The sequence below is a fragment of the Barbus barbus genome, assembly GCF_936440315.1.
Source record: "Barbus barbus genome assembly, chromosome: 30".
NCBI classification, from domain to species: Eukaryota; Metazoa; Chordata; class Actinopteri; order Cypriniformes; family Cyprinidae; genus Barbus; species Barbus barbus.
This window is the reverse complement of record NC_136758.1, coordinates 14,720,673-14,746,054: the sequence shown is the minus strand read 5'-3', so window position 1 is coordinate 14,746,054 and position 25,382 is coordinate 14,720,673. Positions and strand designations below refer to the sequence as shown.

Genomic DNA, 25,382 nt, shown 5'->3' with positions numbered 1-25,382 from the left:
TTTAAGAAGGACAACTCAGCCTGGCCCAGTGCACAGCGAAATAATATGAAACAATTACATCGAGCTTTAACTAAGCCTAAAAATGCACAAATATATTTATTATAATATCTGAAATATGCAAAAATGCATTTTTATTGTGCATTTATTTAAAATTTAATTTGAAACAATTTCATAATAATACACTGACTAGGTTTTGAGATGGAAAATACATAAAATAATAAAAGCTGTGTGTTTTCTATAATCATTGCCAAAAGGAGATTTGATCCATACTTTTCAGATTGTGTAATTAATTAAGTGCACATTAATTCTGTGTTTTTAAAAAATAGCATGTCATTAAAATGTTTATTTTAACATTTAGCATTAAACATTCAGACAAGATCAAGTTTTTATTTAAAATAATTATTTTACTTTTTAATTCCGTACTTGAAAATGTGGAAAGCTTTGAAAACTCCTCAAAATATACAATGTAAAAAAATAATTAATTAAATAAATAATTTAACTACATAATCTGCAGTGTTCAATCAATTGTGCCTTCAAAAAAATAATTATTAATTAAATAAATAATTTAACTACATAATCTGCAGTGTTCAATTAATTGTGCCTTACTTAATCATGCTTCATAATATAAATATAATATATATATATATATATATATATATATATATATATATATATATATATATATATATATATATAGAATTTATTACTGTACATTTATAATTTATTGTACAATTTCTTTGGATTCAATTGGACTAAAATTACAGTTTATATCTTCACACGATTAATAGGTATAATGAAGCATATTAATTTAATAATAATAGGTAATAAACATCTATCTATCTATCTATCTATCTATCTATCTATCTATCTATCTATCTATCTATCTATCTATCTAAAAATATTAAGTTCACTAAATAACCCTTATGAATACACAAAAAATAGCAAATAATTTATTTAACATTTTCTGTACTGTGTAAACTAATGTTTTTCTTTATATAAAACAACAATGTATATACATACTTATAAATGCATACTTAAATACAGTAGATGTTAATTGCATGGAAATTAATGTTCACCAAAATGCAAAAAGTAAAGAATTGAATTCCAGAAGCACTTCTCCTAATCTGCATCTGCTCTCAAACGCAGGGGCCGCAGTGGTGACCCCATCCGGTGCTCAGGCTGAGTGAATGAACCTGCTGCTGCACCGCTGCTAAAGCTGCAGTTCACAGCATCAGTCAAAAGGGAGCACTTTTCATCCACTTAAAACGCAGCACCCTCCTTTCCTCTGTTTCGCTCTCTCACACGCTCCCAGTCACACCGCCACACAAAGTGCTCCTCTTTTCCTGTCCCCTTCTCTATGTGCTAACCCATCATTAAACATGAAGCACCCTTAACTAAACGGCCATTTGGAATATGAATTCACCTTTGCCGGGCACTAGTTTTAACCCCACTCACCGTTGGGCTTGCGAGGGGGGGTCCAGGACACATTGAGGGAATGTGGGGAGAGTGACAAGATGTTGGGGGCAGGCACTTCCTCTGGTGAACTCTCCTCAGTGTGGGCGACGCTGGGGTCACTGAGTGTGCATCCACCTCCCGTGCAAGCCTGCAGGTCAAAAGACAAACTTCAGGTGGCATCATCAGTCAAACATAAAACATAAACTTTAAAAAGATTTAAAATGAAAACAGCTCTGCAATAGTTATACATATCTTCTTCCTTGTAAGTGTATTTTTTTATTTGGTTAATTAGATGATGAATTAGAAGACTGTAATACTCTCAGCTCCATTTATCACATTTATCATTCCCTTAAAATCAGCCCTAAAAAATGTGAAAAAATTCTGCAGATCCAGTCTAGTCTTGCTATGTATTTATAGTAAATACCACATAAATACACAAGCAAAACTTATTTTTATATTCTCTAATAATTTAAATGATTATTACATCTACAAAGTTGATTATATTGCTATGATATCAGATCCAAATCAGTGAAAAATTTAAGTAACAAGCAGTAAGAAAGTTTTGTGTCTGTATGCTGATTTTAACCCATATTACCGTTCAAATCTTAATTCTTTTTAGAATGTATACGCAGCATTTTTTCCCCAAAAATAAGCATAGAAAATATGAAAAAATTAGCACACTTCAAAATGACTTCTATATTGTGCAATCATTTTTAATAAAAACAGACAAACAGACAAATATAGCACAACCACATTTAGGTAAAGCAAAAAATAATAATTCAAAGAAAATATAAGTGATATAAGATGAGAAAATACAAATAAAACAATAACAAAAACAGGTAGTATTCTGTAAAAATGTAAAAGATTATTAGTTTCTTTGGCATATAAATAATACATTAATAACGTTTTCAAAATGATTTTTGATAAAGTTATTAATGATAAATGATACAAAATGAAAATGAAAGTTTTTGGTATGATATGTTTAAAGGTCTGAATCAGTGAGTAATGAAAGTTTAAAGTTAGTGTGCTGAAGTGACAATGTTCATTTTATGCAAAATTCAATATGCCTATTTAAAGCCTCATTCTAATAACTTTACTAAAAGACAAAATGAACTGAAAGTCACAATTACATGATATTCTGCTTTTCTCATTTAGATGTGTGTATGGTGAAAGAGTGAGCAGGAACGCACTGCTATCTGAAACAGGTAGGTTGATCCAGGGACGAGGTTCCGCACTGTATAATCCTCAAAAAGCTCAGAGCTGTTATAGACGACGGCCTGCTCTTCTCCTAAAGCAGACTGGTACAGCGTGTAGAACTCCAGCAGGCCGTTCACCTCCATTGGAGCAGCCCACCTGAAGAACACCAGAGACAAAACACTGAGTCTGATATCCTGTCACATGACCCCTGTACTTCCCCTACGAGAGCTGCATGTACGCCCAGCAGCAATCGCAGGTAAACCAGTGGACCACCCAGACCCCGGACAGAGTCTAATAAGCCTGATCATGATAACTCTGTCCGAGGACGTGCGGACAGAAATAGGAAAGCCTGGTGGGTGAGCGTTTCACTCTCTAGCTTGACTTTCTAATGGCTAAATTTAGAACAGAGGACAATGCTATCAACTGAGGGATCTATCTGAAAGACAAAATCAAACAGGACGACTGAGAGGAGAAAAGAAAAACTTAAAGACAAAGAGTTCTTCATCTTTGTGTGTATTTTGTCGTTCATGTCTGATTGTTTCAGATGCATTTTCTGATTTAGAGATTATTAAAGTACAATTTTGTAAATATTCTTCTATTAAGTAACAGGGCTGACAGATTTATTGTTTGACATTACTAGCCCTGTAAAAGGTCATGAAACTGTTCAGTAGCTCTAGATATTTCTACAAAAATATACTTTTCAATTAGTGGTTTACTTTATAAAATCAAGATAATGTTGACATTTTATGACTGTTCTCTATTGACACTCTTAACAAAACAGTGGTAAAAAAAAGAGACAATTATTAATTTAATTTAATTTTGAGGAGTTCACTTCTAGAAAAAGAGGATTACTTCGTTTTATTTATTTATTTGTTATATATATTTTATTTGACTTTATATTACTTTAAAGTGGGAAAAGTTAGTAGGACAGCTTTAAACTTTTAAATACCACATTGTCAGCTACAATCTAAACAAACAGAAAAAAAGGACAATATACTAGCAGTTTATTTCTATGTATTTCACATTAATTCATATGTAAATAGAAATTAGAAACACAAGGCAAGGACAGGAACAAAATACATTTACGTTAGTTTACTTGTATTGATGTTTTGAGTAAAATGCCACAGTAAAAGTGTTTATTTATGGAAGCAGAATAATGACAATAGTTTTTGAAACATAAAGCATGCTGAATTCCACAAATCGAAAAAAAAAATGCATTGCAATTAACAGTGCTTGCATTTTAATGCCTTATATTTCCAGGGCTTGCATTTTTAGGTCCTGAAATGTAACATCGGCTGTGTCCAAATTCAGGGTCTGCATCCTTCGGAGTACTCATTTGAAGGATGTTACGTCACAGCGCCGCGACGAAGGCTGTCCAAATTCGTAGGATCCTTCAAATGCGGCCCACAAATACGTCCTCCTTTTCCCCGAATTGGAAGGATGGGTGTGGTGGATCCTTTCCCGTCCTACCTATCCCATAATTCTTTTCGGCAGAGCGTAATGGCGGACGAAGCGAGCGGTAGCGGAGTGGGAGAGGAGTTTCTCTGACAAAACAAGCTAAAGTTTATGCTTCGGCTCAATGAATTTGTAGGAGAAATTAGTAGAATACTTAAAAACAAATAAAAATAGGCTATAATGGCTTACCTGGATGTGACTGTCTTGTAGTCTGATATAAAAAAACTCTCCGACAACGAGCAAAGAAAGTATTTAATTTAATTGCTTTATTTCTTCCAAAATAATTAAAATGAGGAGAATAACTCTTTGTTTGTCCATTTTCCCGCCTCTTGCTTGGCGCTGTCACGGTTGCTAGGCGACAGGATATGAGCAACGGGTAAGGGAGGGAACTGAAAGAAGGGTAGGCTGTCCAAATTCACAAACACCGACTTCCGGGTTTTGCGGACTTCGGAGGATCCCTCCTCCTTCAACCGGGTAGGAAGGATCCTAAGGAGGATGCAGACCCTGAATTTGGACACAGCCATAGTTGTTTATTTAAGCTGTGAATATTCCAATTCAAAATATTTCACACACATTTTCATAATTAAAAATTCAATAATTCATATTCACCTTCCTTAATTCACTTCCAAAATATTCAGTCCGTTTAAAAATACGATTTATAATATTCGACAGGAAAATTTCGGTCATTTTATTTCACTTTCCAAATTCGCTGCCACAAATTCAGTGGTTAAAATTCGGCAGAAAATTCAGCGTTGCACATCCGGGACCCGCAGGAATAGCAGTAGAGCACCGATGCATGATCTCCAGCTGATGTCCGCCGCTCACCAGCAGGTGGCGCAAGCGGCTGTGATGAAGGCCGTATGTGGATCAAGTCATTAATTTACAAAAACTGATTTGCAGAAATGGAGCAAGCGCTAAGTAGAAGTTTTGATTATTGGGGCCAGTATAAACATGTGGAAACGCTGATTAATTCAACATCTTCTCTGTTTCCCGTAGCCTACATGTTAGCAGCTTTCTCTAACACAAAGGAGATTATAATGCTCTTTTACCCAACGCTGAAGTACAGAACTAACATTACATCTGAGGAAGACATATATTGCTTTCAGTTGCTTAGTTTCTGTAACTTTGTATCATGGCTTGTGTGACGCTGTGCTGTAATACTGGGGTTCCCCTCATACGCCACACTCCAGGATTCCCCAACGACATAATGGGCCTCAGTTAACTAATACAGTGATATAAGTCCTCAGATCTCAGAATACACTTTACCGATGATTATGCGAACTATATCGACAGTTAAGCAGATGTAGAATATGAACGAACGCGCAAGTTTCATGCTGTTTCCCTCAGAAATCGGTTAAAGAAAATGCATTACGTGGCTCAGTGGCAATGACAGCTATTATTAGGCTTGTTTGAGATGCGCCTCGTCTGAAGTGTAGGTGAGAGTAGGTAGCTACAGTGAGGAGAGGAGTGAAATAAGAGCAGTCAAGACAGACAGTTCTGACCTCTCGAAGTAGAACAGATAGCTACGAGATCAAAGGCAGAAATAACGTTATTCTCACCCATGTGCTGTGCTGCTGATAAACGTGATATAATTTCAGTTATGTTGCTTTTATATGAATATAAACATGATGAACAAGACACTCAAATGTTCAATGTTCAAAAGACATTGTTCAAAAGCCCAGCGCCAGGAATTGACGGTTCTCTATAACGATGAAAGCTAAGCTCCAGGGGCTTATTCGAGCGACGCCAGGCCCAGAGAGGCATCTCCTTGTCGGGGTGGGTATGAGAAGTTAATGTTGTACTGAGAGCATTATTCTCATTTATCCAAGGTGCTGTATACTTTCATACAGCGTGTTTCTGCTGATACTCTGTTTGTGCATATCCTGCAGTCTGGGGTCTCGCAACCTTTCTTACAGGCAAATCGCAACACAACAAAACAGTATTGAACACATATGATCCTTCACCCTCTCCTATTACGATTCTGCTAACAAGGCAATACCTTTCAAAGGCACTGTATCCACAATTAGACCCTGAGAGAAAAAAAGAGAGAGCGAGAGAGATATCATCTGTAATGTCAAATTACAATGCTGCCTTTCTCTCTCTCTCTCTCTCTTTCTCTTTCACTCTCCCTCTATCATCATTGCAGCTTCTCGTCCTATTCAAATTGAAATATCCAATGGAAATAAAGCAATAACCATTTCCCCCTCTTGGAGGATGAAGACAATAAATAAGGTGAGTTTCCCTCTGAGGCGCTGCCGTCAGGATAGAGCAGATACATAATGAAGTTATGAAAATCGGTGATGAGACAAATTGGGTCATATACATCTTTTTAATAAATGGCTTACAGAGATCACAAGCACTCCACTGCCATTAATACAGAGGTAGCAGGAGAATAAAAAGAAAGGGCTTGTATTTTTTCCTTCTTCAATGCCTGAAACGAGCATAACTGAATGAAGGCTGTTGAGGTGGGCTGCTATACTGCCGAAGACAAGAGAGAGAGGGAATGTTGTGGATCCAAGGGGTCAAGGTTTTGCTGGTTAGCTCGGCCCCCCATCAACCCCTGCTGGAAGATGCTGTTACTACACCATGACAAAAAAACGCCACACCTTTCTCCATTGAAAACCATTTAAAAGTATTCTGATGAGATATATTAAATAAAAAAAATAAAAAATAGATAGGGGTTGATAGGATTTTTAATGATTTTGAAAGAACCAAGGCTGCATTCATTTGTTAAAAATACAGTAAAACCAGATATATTGTGAAATATTGCAATTTAAAATAAATGTTTTCTATTTTAATATATTCTAAAGTGCAATTTATTCCTGTGATGGCATTGAGTGTCATTCAGAAATCATTCTAATTAATTAACCAATTAAACAACCTCATTAATAAACTAATTATTTAAATATTTAATATTATCAATTTAGAAAACAGTTGTGCTGTGAAATATTTTGGTGGAAACCATGATACTTTATTTCAGGATTCTTTGATGAACAGAAAAAAAACCCTTTGTTTGTAACTATTTTGTAACTTTTTTAACATTAGAAATGTGTTTACTGTATTTTTTGATACATTTTTAATGCATGCTTGCAGAACAAAAGTATTTTCATTATATTCTATTCTCAATCCTAAACTTTTGAACAGTAGTGTACATTAGGGGTGTGCTCAAAATATCGATTCTTAGATACATACCGATATAATAAAAAAAGATACAGTATCGATATTCTAGCCCTAAGTATCGATACTCCGCCCAGCCATTAGGGGGCGCAGCGGCGCCCGCGAGTTTCAAAAAACTCATGGAAAATGTTAAAGCAAGATGTAGCATTTAAGTGATTTCATAGTGAAATATGTTATGGCAGTACATGGTGTCACAAAAAAGAATTATAAGAAGATTTAATAAGAAGTTAAGAATAATAATAAGAAGATTTTGTGCTTGTGTGAGCTCAGACTGTACCCTTGGAAAGTTAAATGTTGACTTGTGGTAATTTCCAGATTAATACAATTTGTGTACAATTAATCAGAGCACTTAAAGTTGCACATATTTAAGCAAAATGCACTTTGTTATAATGCACTTCAGGGCTCGACAGAGCGAGCATTTCACTCGCATTTGCGACTAAAAATAGATGTGTGCGAACTGGAAAATGTATTTAGGAGCACAAGTGCGAATACAAAACAAAATACAAAACAGCCTAACTTATACAGTAGCCTATAACAAACGTATTAATTTATTCTGTTTATTTATGGAAAAATTGCGATGCAGCCTCATATGATTACTTAAGAACTTTAAAAAGGCAACGGTTTAATTTAAATGAGCACAGATGAGAAGAAAAGCGGAGCGAGTTAAAGTGAAGACGCGCTGAATGACGCACATTCGCCACTAGAGGGCGCTGCCGTTACCCCGGTAACCCAGTAAACAAATCAGCTGCGCTACTTTCCTAAAACTGTGTAAATAATGTTTCACACTCAGTCATTTAGATATTTATATTCGCTTTAATCTTCACAATAGCCTCAAATAATTCTTACTTAAAGACTTAATGAGCTATTTATTTTCAAACATTGTTTCTAAGCTAAAACATGGCCCATCCACTGATCTATAATAGAGAACAGTGGGCCTATCTATATATCAACGACTGATTCGTTATTATTGTTCAGTAACACAAGTTCCATTAGTTAACATGAAAAAAACAATGACTGCATTTATTAATAATGCTCTTAATTTCAACTTTTAATAATACATTATAAAATCAAAAGTTGTCTTAATATAATTCAATGGAGCTAACATTAACTAACATAGTTGTATTTTTTATTAATCAACATTAACAAAGAATATTAACTACTGCAACAATTAGCTATTGCACATTTTTAGTTAATGTTAACCTGCTTTAACTAATGTTAACAAATGGGACCTTACTTGCCTATTGTTCTTTCGTTCATTTGAACAATCTTTTGCACTCTAATCTTGAAACACTTGTTTACTTTATATTTTTATGTATTTTTTATAAAAGTCTTTTAGTAAATTATCTTTAATAAAGTTATTTAACCTGTTAGGACGACAACACTTTTTTTCACTTAGAAATTATATATTGTGATTTAAAAACAAAAACATATACCGTGACAAAAGCTTCAATGATTATTGTGAAAATTTTATACGACACAGTTTAATAGGATTATAACTAATTACATAATTAGCCTATTAAATAGTGTCTGAAGTAAAGTTATTTAAAAACCTTGTGTACTTTCTGTATTCTGATAAATTAAATAATGGTGCTTGTAAATGTCTCTTTGTATCCCCTTATTAAGCTAAAACACCTAATTAGAAAAATTTGCATTGCGCCCCTAAATGTTTTTAATTCGCTCCTAAATTTTTTGACTTAGGAGCACATGTGCTCCTTGGGGAATAGGTAAGCGTCAAGCCCTGCACTTTTGTCTTCAATAAATTGAAGAAAAATGCAGAGTTGTGTTTGTTGAGTAAATGTGTTCAGCATTAACTAATTGGCTCTGGCCCATGTATTTTTATTGAATCGTATCGAATCGTGTCACATTGTATCAAATCGTATCGAGACAGCTCTGTATCGAGGTACGTATCGAATCGTGACCTGTGTATCGAGGTATGTATCGTATCGCCAGGTTCTCCAAGGTATACAGCCCTAGTGTACATGAATAATATTTGTATATATTTATTTAAAGATATCTATTTTAGTATATTATTTGTAAACAGCAATTATTTAATTATTATATAATGCATTACATTTATATTATATACATATATTGTATATTATAATATATTCTAGTAGAGGTTTTTACCAGTACCCAGTTCATTTTGAAGCCCCAGATTCTTTATAAAAGCATGACTTCACAGCTCAGGATAGTTGCTCTTGAAGGGTTTAGGACACTGCGCCTGCCAATCACAACTGTCATGACATCATTTGCCATATTTACTGCTCAGTTGATTGGTCAAAACAAAGCAAACTTAAACTTAAGCAAAGATGGCAGATTTTAAATTGCGTGCTTTCGGAGAGACAACCAAGCGAATGCCATTGAGATGAATGGGAATGCTAAAGGATAGCTCTCTCTCTCCAGGTATTACAGGCCTCCTCGGGCGGCCCGCTAAAGGTGGAGTGGTGTGAGTAATTTAATCGCCGCTTTCTGATGGCAGTGAACTGGTGGTGCATTTTACCACGGTGTAGGTGACAGCTCAAATATATATTCTCCTCATGGCCTTCTCCTTCTCGCTCTCTCCCCACCTGTGATCATTCAGTAAAGTGATGACATTTTCTTTCTGATGGGAAATGCGCCGGAGCGCTTCTGTCATCTCTCTTGGCCTAAAACAAAGTGTACATAAGTTCAGTTTCCCCATTGCCCCTTAACTCCCTTCCAGTTCTCTCTTGCTCTTCTTCTATTCTCTCCTCGTCCCCTCGTGTTGTTGTGTGGCATGGTGCCCTCTCCAGATAGTTCTTAAGTGATGGTGACGGGGCAGATGAAGATGAACCTCTAAAGGCTTTCACATAGATTGCAATAGGCCCGGGGTGCGAGCAGCTGGGAAGAATCTTGTGCGGACTCTTTTTTTCCCCTCTTCGCTCACCAAGTCAAGCGGCGGGGTCAAACGCTGGAGAACATTCTGCATGCTAAACAGGCCGGAAGAAGGTCGGACTGTGCGTTTTCATACAGTCCAATGAGATGGTCCAGTGTGGGTGCAGGAGTTGAGCATTAGCCCCTAAATCAAGGCCTGCTCCGTTGCTCCATTCCCCTGGTTGCTCAACTGCAGCCAGAGGACACGCAAAGACAATAAGGACAAACAGCCAATGGCATGACTGGCGGAAGGGGCGTACTTTATGATTATATGGAAAACACTCAGTTGATTAATGCATCCACGCTGTGGATAGGGACAGCTTCTCAAATTTGACATACGGGTTGGTCAGATAAATCGCTCTAGTGTGAGATTTTTGTGGTGTGGACTTTTTTTTTTAAACAGGGGTTACATTGTATTTTCAGAGGGTTACGGTTTGACATGCGGAGCTTAGTTTTAGTATAATGGTGAGGAATAACAAGACCTGAGATGTGTTTCGTCCTCTCACAGAGAGCAAATGTCCGTCACCTCATTAGCGTATCTCTCTGATAAAACATTGTCATATTAAAGGTGAGAACGACCACCTTCACTCCCGTTCATGCCTCGTTAGTGTGCAAGTGTGTGTGCCGTCCAAGGACGGACCTTGTGAGGGTGGAAAACAGCCTAAAAACTACTTTGCCCTAAAACACATGGCCCAAAAAAAGCTTTAAAAATATGATAGGTACAAAATAGATACAAAACAAACCTTTAATTATTGTAATCTCATAATATTAAAAGTACTTTACAAATTTTTTTCATACTCACTGCATGTGGATACTGCGGGCATCCAGTACAGTCAGGATGGGTGGTTCTACATGCGTGGGAGGCAACTGACCTGTGAACAGGGTAACCTGGGAACTGTTGGTGCATCCTGCCTCAGAACAGGCACTCAACATCAATTTATGAGGAGTGAATACACCAACACCTGGACAGAGCAAAGAAAACATCACTATTACTCCAGAAGATTATGAAACACTGTAAAAAAGCAAACAAACACCTTTCCACAAGAATTAAATAAATTAATAAAAAAAATATATATATAAATATATGTGTGTGTGTATATATATATATATATATATATATATATATATATATATATATATATATATATATATATAAATATGTTCATCTGTTTGTCATAGGTGAATTTAATCAAAGGCTGTTTTTATGTGTAATTATTTATTTAAGGGTTGATAAGATATTTTTAGTCTAGTAGAGTTTTCACAAGAGATTTCACAGAGACTTTGGTCTGAACAAAAACAGCCAACAGGCTTATTGAAAATGCAAATTCATTCTCTGCCAGCAGATGGCACTTTCAGAATGGCAGAAATATAGAGTTTCCCATTCAAACTCCCTATAATCAATAAAGCTCTTCAATACACTAAATGTGATATTTACCAAAATTTCAGAACCTTGAAGTCCTTGTAAAATGACCTGCGATTGTAAATGAAGTATGATTTCATTATCTTTAGTTGGCATCTGTATTCCAGCTGTCTGAATTTGTGTCACTTTGTATTGGTCACAAACCTACAGAGGTCAACCACTTCCAATATGACCTGAAAGATGTGATCTAATCTCTTATACTGAAGTATTTATTTACATGTTTGGGTTCTTTATGTTATTGTGATGTTCAGCGAGCTCCTGGCACTTTCTTCCTCACACATAGCAGCCCCTGCTTCCACATGGATGGAATCATTTGTTAATCATTTGGACTGGGAAACCAGAGTCGAAAACACTGCCTGATAACGCCGCGTTTCAAAGGTTTCTCTTGACGGGAAGGAGGATATCTCCTTGAAGCGCCTGAAAGCAGTTTACTGTCAAGGAAGGAAGAATAAAAAAGGTGAGATATTCCAAAATCACAGCGGGGGCAGCTTGGAAGCTGAGCTAAGATATCCTGAAATAAATTGGAATCCCCGGGTTCGCGTGTGGCGGGGTTAAGGGGAGGGGACGGCAGCCGCAGCAATGCAGCGCTCCATAGCTTCTTATCACATCAGACCTCTGCCTTTACAACGACCCACAATAAATACGGAACACCCCACCGAGCAGACTGAAAATAACATCCTGCCGCACAATGTGTCTTATGAGAAATGCCCTCAAAGCCTTCAGTACATTTTCTGCTTTGGCTTGGGGTTGTAATACATATGTAGTCAGGCATATCTTTAGCCATTCAGGAGAGAAGCTCAGGCTGATCAAAAGGAAGGAGATGTAAACGGAGACCCCGGTGCGGTGCCTCTGAAGGCTTTATGGCTCTTTACACAGACTCAATGTGATATGCGCTCAGGTATTTCTCTCCGAGCGTGGACTGAGGACATTGACTTCAGCGTGACCTTTGCTTATATTATGTGGGTTTGCACGGGATCGGCAGAAACCAGACAAGGTTGAGTGAAAAGAGGGCTCACATGGTGACAACATCAGCATCGGTTAGATGCTGCAATAAAATTATATTCGGATACATGGATACCCAATGATTACACTCAGGCAAGCTGTAATTTTCAATCTGGATGTGGAATAAGACCCTGCTCTCACTGATTTGTTGGTAGCATTATAAAAACACATGATTTTGTCCTTGAAAAACAAGCTGAATATTTTGTTGAAGCCATGAAATGTTTGGTTCTGATCACTCTTTCTAATAAGAAAATCTTGAATGTATACCAGATCTTTAGAAATATGCTCTGGTTAAGCTCAGGTAATTGCGCTTTTTATTCAAATTTGATTATTTGCACTTGCATCATTATAATATATACACAATGCGTTTTAATAATTTTATTCATTATTAATCAGATAATAATTATTATTAATAATTAATCAGATTTTAATGTAATTTTAAGAAGATGGAATGTTTAGCGAGACAAACCAATAAAAAAAAAAAAAAAAAAATGAGATTAAACATATTACACTAACAAAATTTAAAGATGTAAACAAAACAAAATATAGTTGTAAATAAAACAAAAAAGTATGCTTTATAAGTTTTTCTACTTCAAAAGTTCATGTTTAATTCAAGCGTTACTTGCCCTTTCTTTGTAGTTGTTTTTAAAACTGACTACCAATATCTGAAAATTGTTTCTGACATATTTTTGATAAAAAATTGGTTTACTTCCTAAAGGATGATGCCATTAAGGCATCATTACAAAATACTTTTATTTTATTACAAAATAGTTCTATTTCAGATAAATGTGCTTTTGAACTTTCTATTCATCAAATAATCCAGAAAAAAGAAATGTATCATTGATAAGAAATGTTACATTTTATCTTAATGTGTCCTTGTTACAGTATAACTATACGATTAAGTACTGAGTAATGTTAATTAACAACATGCATTTACTATAAGGTGTGCACTTTGTTGAGCACCAAATCAGGACATTGAAATTTTAGCTTTGACTTCAAAAGAATAAATTACATTTAAGATGTATTAAAATAGAAAACAGTTATGTCAAATTTTAGCATTAATTCCCAATATTACTATTTTCAGCCTTGGTCAGAATTCTTAAAAAAAAAAGAAAAAAGAAAAAAAGAACAGCTATTTATAATAAGTAAATATATAAGGAAAAATAAAGGAAAATATGTATTTGCAAAAGTCACAAGGCTTCATACATGCTTGAGAATTCCTTTCAATCCAGTAGTGGAATGTCTATGTGTGGGAGTGTGTGTGAGCGGAGGAGGGGGCTGACATTCTGAATGATTCATCTCAGTGAGAATATACCTGTCTTGAGTGTAAATTGGCCTTTTGGGGGCTCCATATCATTTAGGCATGCTTCTCACCCCGGGTCAAACGGCGGCTGGAGCATTGGAGCCTTTTAATAAAACATCTCACAATGTTCGTGCATTACCGCCAAGAGCAGGGGCTGCCGCACTCGCAAAAAGAGCACACAGGGAATAGAAAAAATAAAACAAACAACAAACAATGGCTGGCTGTTGGCCCCGTCTCCACTGGCAAGATGAAATACAGTAATACAAGTGACACTCTTTAGAGCCAAGCATCTGCTCTACCTATTCACTGCAGGATTTGATTAAATAAAGAGGAACATGGACAGCCATTCCCCAAGTTCATATCTGGCCCATGCATCCACCATGTGCTCTGAATGTTTTTCTTCTTACGTTCATAAAAAGGTAGCTTGTGATTTCTGCATTCCATTTTTTTCATTTATGTTCTATTTTCTTTGATTTCAAATCACAACTGGTAAACTAAAGTGAGAATGTTTTTTGAGTTGCTTAAAGGGGACATATCACATGGATTCAGGATACACTTTTTTTTCCAGACACTTTATTTGCAAACTAATTTCCCCCCAAAAAACAACTAAAGTCGCCTGGTTAACCAGTCAAAAGAGAGGTCACTTACATATACTGTAGATGTCTTAATGGTACAGTACCAAACAACCTGTTCAGTTCTATGGGTGAAAAAAAAACGTGACTGGTTGTGTAAAATGTTTCTGGCTAAATATACATTTAACATGGACTTCAGGGGGTAAAAATAGCAAAAAAGTGGCTTCTTTAAAATGCCAGTTACACATCGAACAGGACTTGATCTGTGCACATTTTTGTTGAAGATATCATAAGCAAGTTCCATCTGGCTCTGCGTTTCATCCTTACAATATGACCATTATAACATGTATGACGTGGTTCAAAGAAACTCCCCTGGGAAGGTACGAGTTGCTCCTTTGTCTTTCAAATGCTAATTAACCTCTTATTTTTGTTTTCTTTTTAAATTCTTGCATTTAATGTGTAAATATGGATAAAATGAAGCAGCAAGAGCATCTCCTGGAAAAAGGATTTTACTGTGGTATTCAATGTTATGGCACAAATGCTGTTTATATACTTTAGCTTGTAATGAACCCAGAACATTTCTTTAATGAATGAGTAAAGGTCACAGATCAAGTCAATGCATACGTGACCCTGACTGGACACTTTCCATTCAAGCAATGGATACCAGGTAGCAAAGACAAGTCTTGCATTTCAAGCCTTGCTTACCTGTGATATCGAAGCTGGTCATGTTGCCTTGGTACACAACAGTATTGTCTTTGTAGAGGATGTATTGGGTGATGATGCCATTGGGTTTGAATGGAGGGTCCCAGTGGACAGACAGAGAGTTGGGGAAAGAGATCGCAGCAGGTGAAGGAACCTCCTCTGGAGCTATTACATATAAGATATTAATAAAATAGTTAATAGTTAATTAATAGTTAACTAGTAGAGACAAACATGTAATAAAATAAAAAATAATAAAATAAAATGAAATAAAATTTTAAATTTATTTTAAAAGCTTTATCATGCATGTAGGGGTGAATTCCAATGGTCTGAAATTACACTAAAATATAAAAATCTTATAAATAATATTATTTCTATTATTATTATTATTATTAATTATTTAAACAGGTCAAATAACAAATGTGACCCTGGACCTCAAAACCAGTCTTAAGTCGCTGGGGTATATTTGTAGCAATAGCCAAAAATACATGGTATGGGTCAAAATTATCCATTTTTCTTTTATGCCAAAAATCATTAGGACATTAAGTAAAGATCATGTTCCATGAAGATATTTTGTAAATTTCCTACTGTAAATATATCAAAACTTAATGTTTAGATTTTTTTGCACCCTCAGAAAAAAAAGCTTATTTATTCAGCTTTCAGATTATGTATAAATCTCGAAAAATTGACCCTTATGACTGGTTTTGTGGTCCAGGGTCACAAATAATAATAAAGATTTTCATATTTTACAATGTTTTAGAAATAATTAAATAAAACAATGAAATAAAAAATATATGTAAGGTTCTGCACCATTTCAGGTCGCTAATCAAATGAAACATATTTGTGACAGACAAAGACTGTCTCAATGAGCAATTTAGGTCAAATGTGTTCTGATCAAGAGTAAGTTAAGAATGAAGTTGCTTCTGTAGGTGATATTAAAACAATGTTAAAATTTTCCCCCATGGAGAATCAATACTGTAATTTGGGTTAGTAATCAAGTCCACATCAGATCGATTTTTTCACTCCGCGATGACCCATAATGTCATACTATCCTTTAAACAAGGCTATTTAGCCCAACTTAGATTAAAACGCTATCTACATTTTTTGACCTCTGTAGTCACTGCCAAGAGAGAGAAAACTGACAATATCAGCCTAAAAACAAGCTCATTTTGTTTTGGGACCGGCTCTATTTCTGCAATCAGACAGAGAAAATAATTGCTGCTGACAATTAATCTGTCTTTATTCTTGCCGTTTCATGTAGGAAAAAGGCTCTCGGTCAATAGACATGACATTTTTGTCCTCACTGACTGTGGAAGAAGGCTCTTTGTCTTGGCTGTGCGGTCAGACAGATGTGAAGGCAATAAAGAATGAGCCTGGAAGAGTTGAAAGAAAGCGAGAGGAATGATGTTTGCCGCGGTGCGCTCACGCCACAGGAGCGAGGCTCGTCGGATTGAACGAGAACGATGGAAATGGTCCGCTTGATTCTCGATTTCATACTTTTCGGCTCCACAATCAATTCTTTTTAGCCCAAACTGTCTTTAGATTTACTTCTCTGCTTGAGTGAAATGAAGAAGCTTTCATTAATCTTTCAGATGCCTTACATTAAGACAAGGCTCTCGCATGAACAATGTAACAGCAATTAAAAAGCCCATTAATCTGCATTACAGCTATTAAAGATGCATGTCATTAAAGGGGGAAAGAGTTCAATCCCACACTTACCCTAGTTCCTAAAACCACTCTCTCCAAAAACGGGCATAAGAACGAGACGGGGAAATAAAAAAATAAATAAGACGGAGCAATTACAGCCTGGCATTGCACTTTGTCATCAAATTAGTTTGGAGTTTTCAAGCAAATGGCTCGGCACTATTTGAGCCCTTCTCGTCACTTTTATTATTCATCAAAGAAATGTGGGAGTCAGGACCTTCTAAATGACTTTACCCTCTTGTGGAGTGCTGAAGCCGGTGGCGAACGGGCTCTCGTTGCACCCGGCCTGAGTGCACGCCGTTAGGGTAATACTGTAGCTGCTAAAAGGAGCCAAGCCACTTAAAGTGCCTGTGAAAGAAGAGAGGAAGAGAACGTTTCAGAGAGCAAGAGGCAAATGTAATTCTTTTCACTTCCATATTTCAAAAAGTGGGCCTCCCCAACTCTGCTTCCTAAAAGACTTAATGCAATGGCTTTTCAAACACAGCATAATATAACCATCACTTCTGATAATAGGTCTGCATTTAAAAAGGTCTTTATTATCAAACAGTATTATCTCCTATTAATCAGACGGATGGAAAGTGATACGGCCTTGCTATTCAGGATATGGGACACTAATGATGTTATTTAATGGATAAAGTGGCTGATGCTATTTAAAGGGGGTTTCTTGCACGCTATGAAAGTCACTATCCAGCCCTGCTGTGATCAATATGCCTCTGACTTTAATTCATCGCTCAGGACTTTTACCCATTAGTGATTGTTTTGGAAGATGTTAAAGACTTGGCCTCAGTTCAGTAATGTTTGTTCTCAGCTGGTCTGTTTTGATAAGGTCACATACTGTACATCCGATCAAATTATATGTTCACCTACCATTTGGAAGTTAGTCAAATTAGTCCCTCATTTTCAACAAACATTCTACTTAAAGTAAACGGCACATTAACGATGAGAAAAACCTGCTCTATGTCAATCGCAATTAGTTTTGCACTTTGAAATGTTAGTTACAGAACTTTGAAATGTTAGATTAATTTAGAAACCAAACATTCAGGCTATAAATATTGAAAAAATAACAGTTCTGTGATGATTTATGAATCAGAACAGACGACCTCAGCAAGTGCTGCTTTTAATTCATTTGTTGACTTTAAAACTGGATTTATTTTTCTAAATTTGTCTTCCAAAATAAAGTCAGGATCCTTTAATGGAGTGTATGAGTGAATCTTTGGCTAGCTTCCACTGTATCCATGTAGCAGACAGATCTTGGAAGAGTTGGAAGGTAAACACCCCAGCCGAGCTATAATTGGCCAGGTAAGTGTAACTTTTTTTTTTCTGTCAGACGTCTTTTAATTCAGTTAAGAGCCTGACCTGCTCTCCTCTCGTTACCCACTCATTTGCTTTCGGAGTTTTTATCTGCCTGTGTAATTCTGCTTTTGGTGTCACGGCTATCATAAATTAGTGGGGCTTAGGCTTGCGCAGGTTGAAGCGTGCCAAGAACAAGGCAAAAAAAAAAGGTCTTCTTGTTACGTTTTGCCCAGAGACAGAGTATAGCCATAGTGATTGGTCATCTGAGAAAGTAATCGTTGTTTCAAGATCCTCATTTGTTCTTTGATGTAATTTCAAGTAACCAAGCAGATTTTCAGTCTATAAACTTGCAATGTCACATAGGGAACACTGCCGTGACTACAGACCGTCTGGAGCATTAATGCATTTTGCTTTTAAAGGGACAGTTCAACAAGAATTGTGTTATTTACACACCCTCTTGTCGTTACAAACTTGTATGACTTTATGGCTTACAAAAAACACAAACAAATGATGTTCAGCAGGCTGCTCTCTTCTATACAATGTAAGTGAATGGAGACCAGGGAGTGTCATGCTCCAAAAAGAACAAAAAAGTGGTCCATAAAACTTGAATATTAGGGAGTCTTCTGAAGCCATATTATAGTCTTCTGAAACCACATGATGTTCCTCAGTGTGAGGAACAAACTAAAATTCAAAACTACTTATTTTCTGAAAATCTTGATTTGTAGCAATGGTCACCATTAACTTGAATTGTATAAAACAGCCTGGACATTCTGTCACCTCTTGTTAAAAAGAAGTGTGCTTAATTGTATTTAATGTGCACTTGTAGAGTAAATTACATCTTAAAGTTATATTTTAAAAAAATCTGCACAAGTATCCTTAAAGTCGTTTTCATGACTATGTTTTTAACCCAATAAATACACTTAAAAAAAGAACTTTAATGTCCAATTAAAGGTTTTACTCTAAAGCATGACAAAAGATTAAAAAATGCTTTTAAAACTTTAAAGAAGTGCACTTACTTTGATGTGACTAACACAGTACTTTATAATTTTAAATTAAATTTACTGCATTGTAACTTTATCATTACAAATGTGTAATTACAAATACATTTAAATACATGACGTACAAGTTTCAGTAGAAATTACATTAAAGTATATTTATATAAAGAACATTTGACAGTACAACTGAACCATATTTCAAAGACAATAGAAGAAATAATGAAATTGCATAAAAACGTTTGCTTAAGGCCTAACTAACTGCACATTACATTCATTTCATACTTAAGTATGTTCTTTCCCTAATAAGCACTCTTGTTAAAAGTGAAAAAAGACGACAATTACCATTTACCATTTCGTACAGGTTCTGGTCAGGTAAATAAAAGCAAATTCAAAATCAACATGTTATTTTCCTGTCAAATTCATGACATCATTAAGAATTAACCTGATAACTTGATGTTAAGTATGTTTTTCAAGCTATTAAAATGACCATGGGGTCTCTGAGACCCCAAATGGAACATGAGGGTTAAAAGGTGTCAGAGCCATGCTCCAGGCGGACTGCGTGGCCCTTACCTGTCAGGTGCTGAGAGTGGGGGAAGGCGGCACTGATGGGGGGCGAGGAGGGACGGTCCCGGCTGTACGCTTTCAGTACGTACTTCTCAATTACACCTCTGACCTCCGCCGGCTCCTCCCAGCTCACCTCCACGCTGGAACCATTTACACTCCCAACTCTGGAGGGAGGCAGCACACTTTGTGGAACTGTACAGGAAATAATAGGTGAGAGAGACACGTGGAGAAGCAAAGCAGGAGAAAGAGAGAGAGAAAGAGAGAGGCAAAGTAAGGGGGAGGAGAGGAACGAGAGTGTGAGAATCCAATTGGGAAGGAGAGAAAGTGTGTGTCAGGCCAAAGAAAAGCAGCACACACATTCCTCACTTTTAATAGACATAGTAAATCATATCTAACCATTAGCATAAATACAATTTATTAGAGTTGTAACTTTTTCAGCACTGATTTAATATGACTGTACATCCAGCGTTCATTCTGGGCTATATTTCACGCCCATCAAGCGACGGCTTGCTTTCTCTCCAGGATTCACATTTTAGGGGGCATAAATAAAACAGTCAAACATATGCAGAAATGCAACAAGCATCATTTATGATGCGTCACAGACTACAGAATCTCTTTAACACTCGTTTATACAGTCAAAACAAGCCAGACAGCAGACGTGTGTGATATATCCACCACTGGAACGCTGGTCTGACCTATAATGCGGTGTATACACATTTAAGTAGGAAGTCCTTGTGATTCATCATCTGTACCAACAGGGCTGCTATTACAAATTACTGAGGTTTCCTTAACCAAATAACATGGCTATGGAATGGCAGGAAGTAAATGTGTAACTATACAGAGAGCGAAAAAAGAAGCCTGCCACTGCCAGAATTTATTTTTGATCACTGGTTTAGCAAACTTATTCCTGATGGATAAAATCAAATCCTGTTTTCTATTTTTCATTCAGTATCTTTAATATAAACCAGAAAATGCATCAAGTTACATAAATAAAATGGGTTGCAACAGGCAATTTACATTGTGGTAACTGTTAAATATGTCATTTAAAAATGTATAACCATTAAAATGAAACCATATTTCATAGCCCAATGTAGCTTGCAAAGTCTATTGATTTTTGTGCTTAATTGATATGCACAATTGAATTAAATTAAATATGTAACCATCATTCGACATATCTAAGGCTCTTTGTCTCAATGAGGACACCACCATCTCTCTCTCTCTCTCTCTCTCCCAGACAGCATCTTCATCTGTAATAAGGCAGAGTGTGTGATGCACGCTCTCCCCGAGAGCTTCACGATAAGGTATCTTCAAGCACATCTCATCTCCTTGACTGCTACATATATTGTGCAGATAAGAATAAAATGGGTTGGCCTGAAAACTACGACCCAAACAAATATCAGTATGGAGCCTGTAGTGCTGGCTAAGTTGTAGGCCTTTTTGTCTCAGGTGAGGAAGCAGGAGTGTGTGTGTTCAGTATAAATGACTGTAAAGTACAAATAGTAGCCAGAATACACTGTATTTTTGGGAGCATAAACTGTACTTTATGTATTTACCTAATTACATATAAGATTACTGTAAATTACCGCTCAAAAGTTTGAGGTCGACACTATTTTTTAATGTTTCTGTAAAAAAAACAAGGCTGAATTTACTGTATTGGATTAAATTTACAGTAAAAACAGTAATATCGTCAAACATTGTACAATTTAAAATAAGTGTTTTCTATTTGAATATATTTTAAAATGTAATTTCTTCCTGTGATTGCTCAATCTTCAGTATCATTACTCTAGTCTTCAGTGTCACATGACCCTTTAGAAATCATTATAATATGCTGATTTGGATTTATATATATATATTTTTCCAGAAAGATCCAAAGCCTAACTGCTGACATTTGATTGCCAATTGCAACCTGTCCTACCAGTCTCTCTGCTGCGCCCCCGCTGCCACGGCCCGGCTGTCCAACCTCCTTCTCCTGATGCCATCACTCTGTACAAATACTCTGTACACAAAGAAAAAAAACAATTTAAAAATAAATTTGCTTTCTCCCCACTATTCAGTATACCATTCATGTTCATGTATTGACAATTTGAGTTATTTCCCTGAATGTTTCCCTCGTTGATGCGTATCCCTTCTCACAGTAACCCACAAACCGTTTCTCACTCCATCTCCATCACTCACAAGAGAGGTACCTTGGCTATATTTGTCCGTGCGCATTAGCTTAGGTGCAGTTCTCAACAGTTTTGCAGTATTGCTGATGAAGGGGACAGCAGTAGCTGTTTTAGATATGACCTCTCCGCGCCCCTGGTGTCGTGTCTGCGCCCAATGCTGGGCTGGACATATTATTTTGTTCTTCTGTTTGGTCTTTACAATAACAAACCCCAAGCAGAGAGGACAAATCAGGCCAAACAATCGCCTGACACAGAGACAAGGCAGGCAACGCGAGGCCAAAATAGCTGCGGGTCAATGAGGCTTGGCTACCGCGCTGGTGGGAATGTGCTTGCGAAAAGGGGTCGGATGCTGCTTTTACCCGTGAAGGGCTGCAGTGTCAGGTCCTCTGCGCTCCTGTCTCTGCCCGTGTACACCAGAATGGAGTCGTTTCCCCTGCAGTTAACGCTGGTGTCAGCTGACAGGCATCCATCCAGATTGACTCTGACAGCACTGCTGGACACGGCCGCCAAACTTACGACAGGCCTGCGCGCGAATCTAACATCCCTGATGCAGCCGCCAAAACCTGCAGCGCAGCACAGACAAGGATGAAAGAGAGACAAAGACAGAAGGAGAGACAAAGGGAGAAAGATGTTTAAGTAACATTCTGAACTGGTTGGATTTATCTGAAACAACAAAAACTGCCAGTAAACTTCAGAGAGATCGAGTACATGAACATTTTTATTATGTCATTTATTGCAGAAATCATAATGAAAAATTAAAAGATTTAAAAACAGAGCTCGCACTCAATTCAGAGAAATATATCAGAGGGTGCTTCCAACTTTTTTGAGGTTTGAGTTTGAGGTTATCAGGATAATAAACCGATAAATAACCTGCAAGTGACTCACCATGCAGAAGGCTGTGTTTGTTGAGGCCTGGGTGCTTTACACCAGGTGGGACTCCCCCTAGATAGAGTGGAGAGCTGATGGTCAAAGGGCCACCCATGCCCTTTCTGTCCTGTTCATATACGTCATTGAGGCCAGCGCTCGCTAACGGGCCTCTCTTCAGCACATTTACAGTGTTCCAGCCCCCGTCACAGTAGGACAGGCCCAACCATACGCTCAACTCTGCCATCTGTTCACCCCAACGCAACACCCAGAAGAGAACTCCACCCTGCAGCTCTGCCTGGATGCCACAAGGACAAAAACAACAGTTACAGCGATGTTTTGAAGCACCGTACATTAGAGCCCTGCATTTCGGCCCTGCATTTTTTTATGCCTCTAGGGCCGGGCTTCGGGCCAATTTTCACATCATAGTTCAGACGGGGGCCGGGCCTCGGGCCTGTTTTGGGTTTCTCCTTATTTTTATATTGTAGACATCTATCGATTAGTGATGAAAAACATTGCCGCGCTAACAACACGAGACCGTGCCGCGACTGAGAGCAGCTCGATGGTGTTTAGTGTCCAGCAGCAGCAGGTGCGCAAGTGACTTCAAACACTAGCAAACATAACCATGAATGTGTCTGCGAGAAATAGTAAGGAGATATTTGAATTATTTACAAATAAACTAATGTTTTCTGAGTCCGTGTTGCAAGGATGAAGTTGCTGATCCTGACTCGCCATCTCTTCATTAGACGCGCCTTTAGAGAGAAATGCATGTTTATTGATTATGATTAAGATTATAATAAAAGTTTTTGTTTTCAATTTTTTTTATTTCTTTAAGTAATAATTTAAAGCTTTCTATAGATATATTTATCATGTCTGTGAGGCATGTATTCGCTCAGCTTTGGTTCATTTTTGTGAAGCACTCCTGTTAAAGACGGCAGAAAGCACATCATGTTTGTTTTCTTTGTTTTATAAAAGAACTACCTTTTGTTGGCATTGTGAGTGCACACAAATATAAGTAGACGCTTTACAGTTCCGAATGATGTATTACTCTTACCTTTATCAAAAAAAAAAAAAAAAATGACGGCGTAGGCAATTTTAATTTGTTTCCACTGAAAACAATCCAAGTGTTTGTGCTGGTGCCTCCATGTCCTGCAGAGCGCGCTTTAGCTTCACTCTCCGTACAAACTTAGATATAGGCTAGCGCACATTATTATTATAGCGCAGGTTTAACGTTTAAACATTGTTATATACTTGAACTGTTTTAGTATATCTATAGATTTTATTTTAGGCAAGTCGTGAGGATACGAGAAGGCTAAATTTATCAAACATAGGCTATGATCAGCCGCTTGGTCGTTACTTTAAAAAAAAAAAATTTATAGGCTATTTAACGAACAAAAATGCTCCAAACGTTTTTCTAAATTAACTTAATAAAAAAACGAAACAAAATATAATCATTTTGCCATTATACACAAAACTGAACTATTTTAATAAACGGTTTTACTAGAAGGGGGGAAAAAAGACGGGCTCGGGTCAGACTCGGGCCGGTTATTCTGATAAGCTGTCGGATGTGGGCCGGGCTAGGGCCTAAATTTGAGGCCCGTGCAGGGCTCTACCGTACATATGTATTTCAGCAAGCATATATCGTTAATGAACTGAATTAATTGCACTTAATCAGATATCAATACTTGCAAAATCTTGCAACACTGAGGTGGTACTTGAAGAAAAACATTAAACAAGTCATGTGCCATGACTAAATCATAAAATCTAAATGTATAAAATTTACGATCAATTTTTTGCTTAGTTGCTGAATTTTTGTTAATAATTAATTGCACTAAATTAAGTGCAAGGAAACTTAGATTAGATTTAAGCAAACTTACCAAAATGAAATCCTTCCCATCTATATCATAAGCGAACAAGAGCATTGCATTTAGCTGATCAGTTTTGAACTGAAATGATATTTCAAAATAATCTCCTCCAATGAATATTTCAGGCTTGACTTTCAGAAACCCTGAATATAAAAATTAAAGAAATATCCACAGTTAGAAAACTTCAACATTAACACTACAAATTATCAGACCATGTGAAAGAAGCCTAAAGTAGGGCGTACCATGTCCTAGGAAGTACGCCCCATCTTCAGAGACAGCAGGACAGCCCTCCCAGCTTTCATAGGTCTCATGTTTTTCAAGTGCTGTGTCCCAGTCCAGAGGCTCCCATGTATCAGTAGTGCCACTGGATTTCTGCACCATCACATCCCTCAAACACCCAGCAAATCCCTGCTGCACCAGCTTGGCTGGACCTATATATATATATATAACAAGCACTTGCAACTCTTTATAGATACATGGATATTGTCAATCAAAATATTTAGAGATAAATTACCAGCATCTTGTCTAAGAATGGTGAAATTCTCTGGAATCCCTCCTATGAAAACACCTGTGTTCTGACCGATGATGGTGCTCCCACTTGTAGCTGATGCTGATCCTGTTGGAGGAAAAAAATATGACCTGATACCCCTGAACACGTGCCAATGCTAAATCAATACAATAATGTTCTTCTGAGACTGCTCCTGGCTGGTCTAATAATCAGAGCAGGGCACAGCAGTATTTTAACAACTTTATTGTTATA

General features: G+C 36.9%; 1 protein-coding gene across 1 annotated transcript in view; it reads right to left on the bottom strand.

Moving 5' to 3' along the window:
• The window catches only part of ush2a (Usher syndrome 2A (autosomal recessive, mild)), a gene marked incomplete at both ends in the record, with an annotated part of 210,615 nt that overhangs the window by 118,187 nt on the left and 67,046 nt on the right, over positions 1–25,382 (bottom strand). The window contains 12 exons of the mRNA XM_079385784.1: positions 1,456–1,603; positions 2,646–2,808; positions 10,979–11,138; positions 15,179–15,340; positions 17,111–17,224; positions 19,735–19,920; positions 21,644–21,724; positions 22,253–22,456; positions 22,779–23,055; positions 24,635–24,765; positions 24,865–25,053; positions 25,137–25,238. Coding sequence (XP_079241910.1) covers positions 1,456–1,603; positions 2,646–2,808; positions 10,979–11,138; positions 15,179–15,340; positions 17,111–17,224; positions 19,735–19,920; positions 21,644–21,724; positions 22,253–22,456; positions 22,779–23,055; positions 24,635–24,765; positions 24,865–25,053; positions 25,137–25,238 — 1,917 coding nt within the window. The remainder of the gene's footprint in view (positions 1–1,455; positions 1,604–2,645; positions 2,809–10,978; positions 11,139–15,178; positions 15,341–17,110; positions 17,225–19,734; positions 19,921–21,643; positions 21,725–22,252; positions 22,457–22,778; positions 23,056–24,634; positions 24,766–24,864; positions 25,054–25,136; positions 25,239–25,382) is intronic.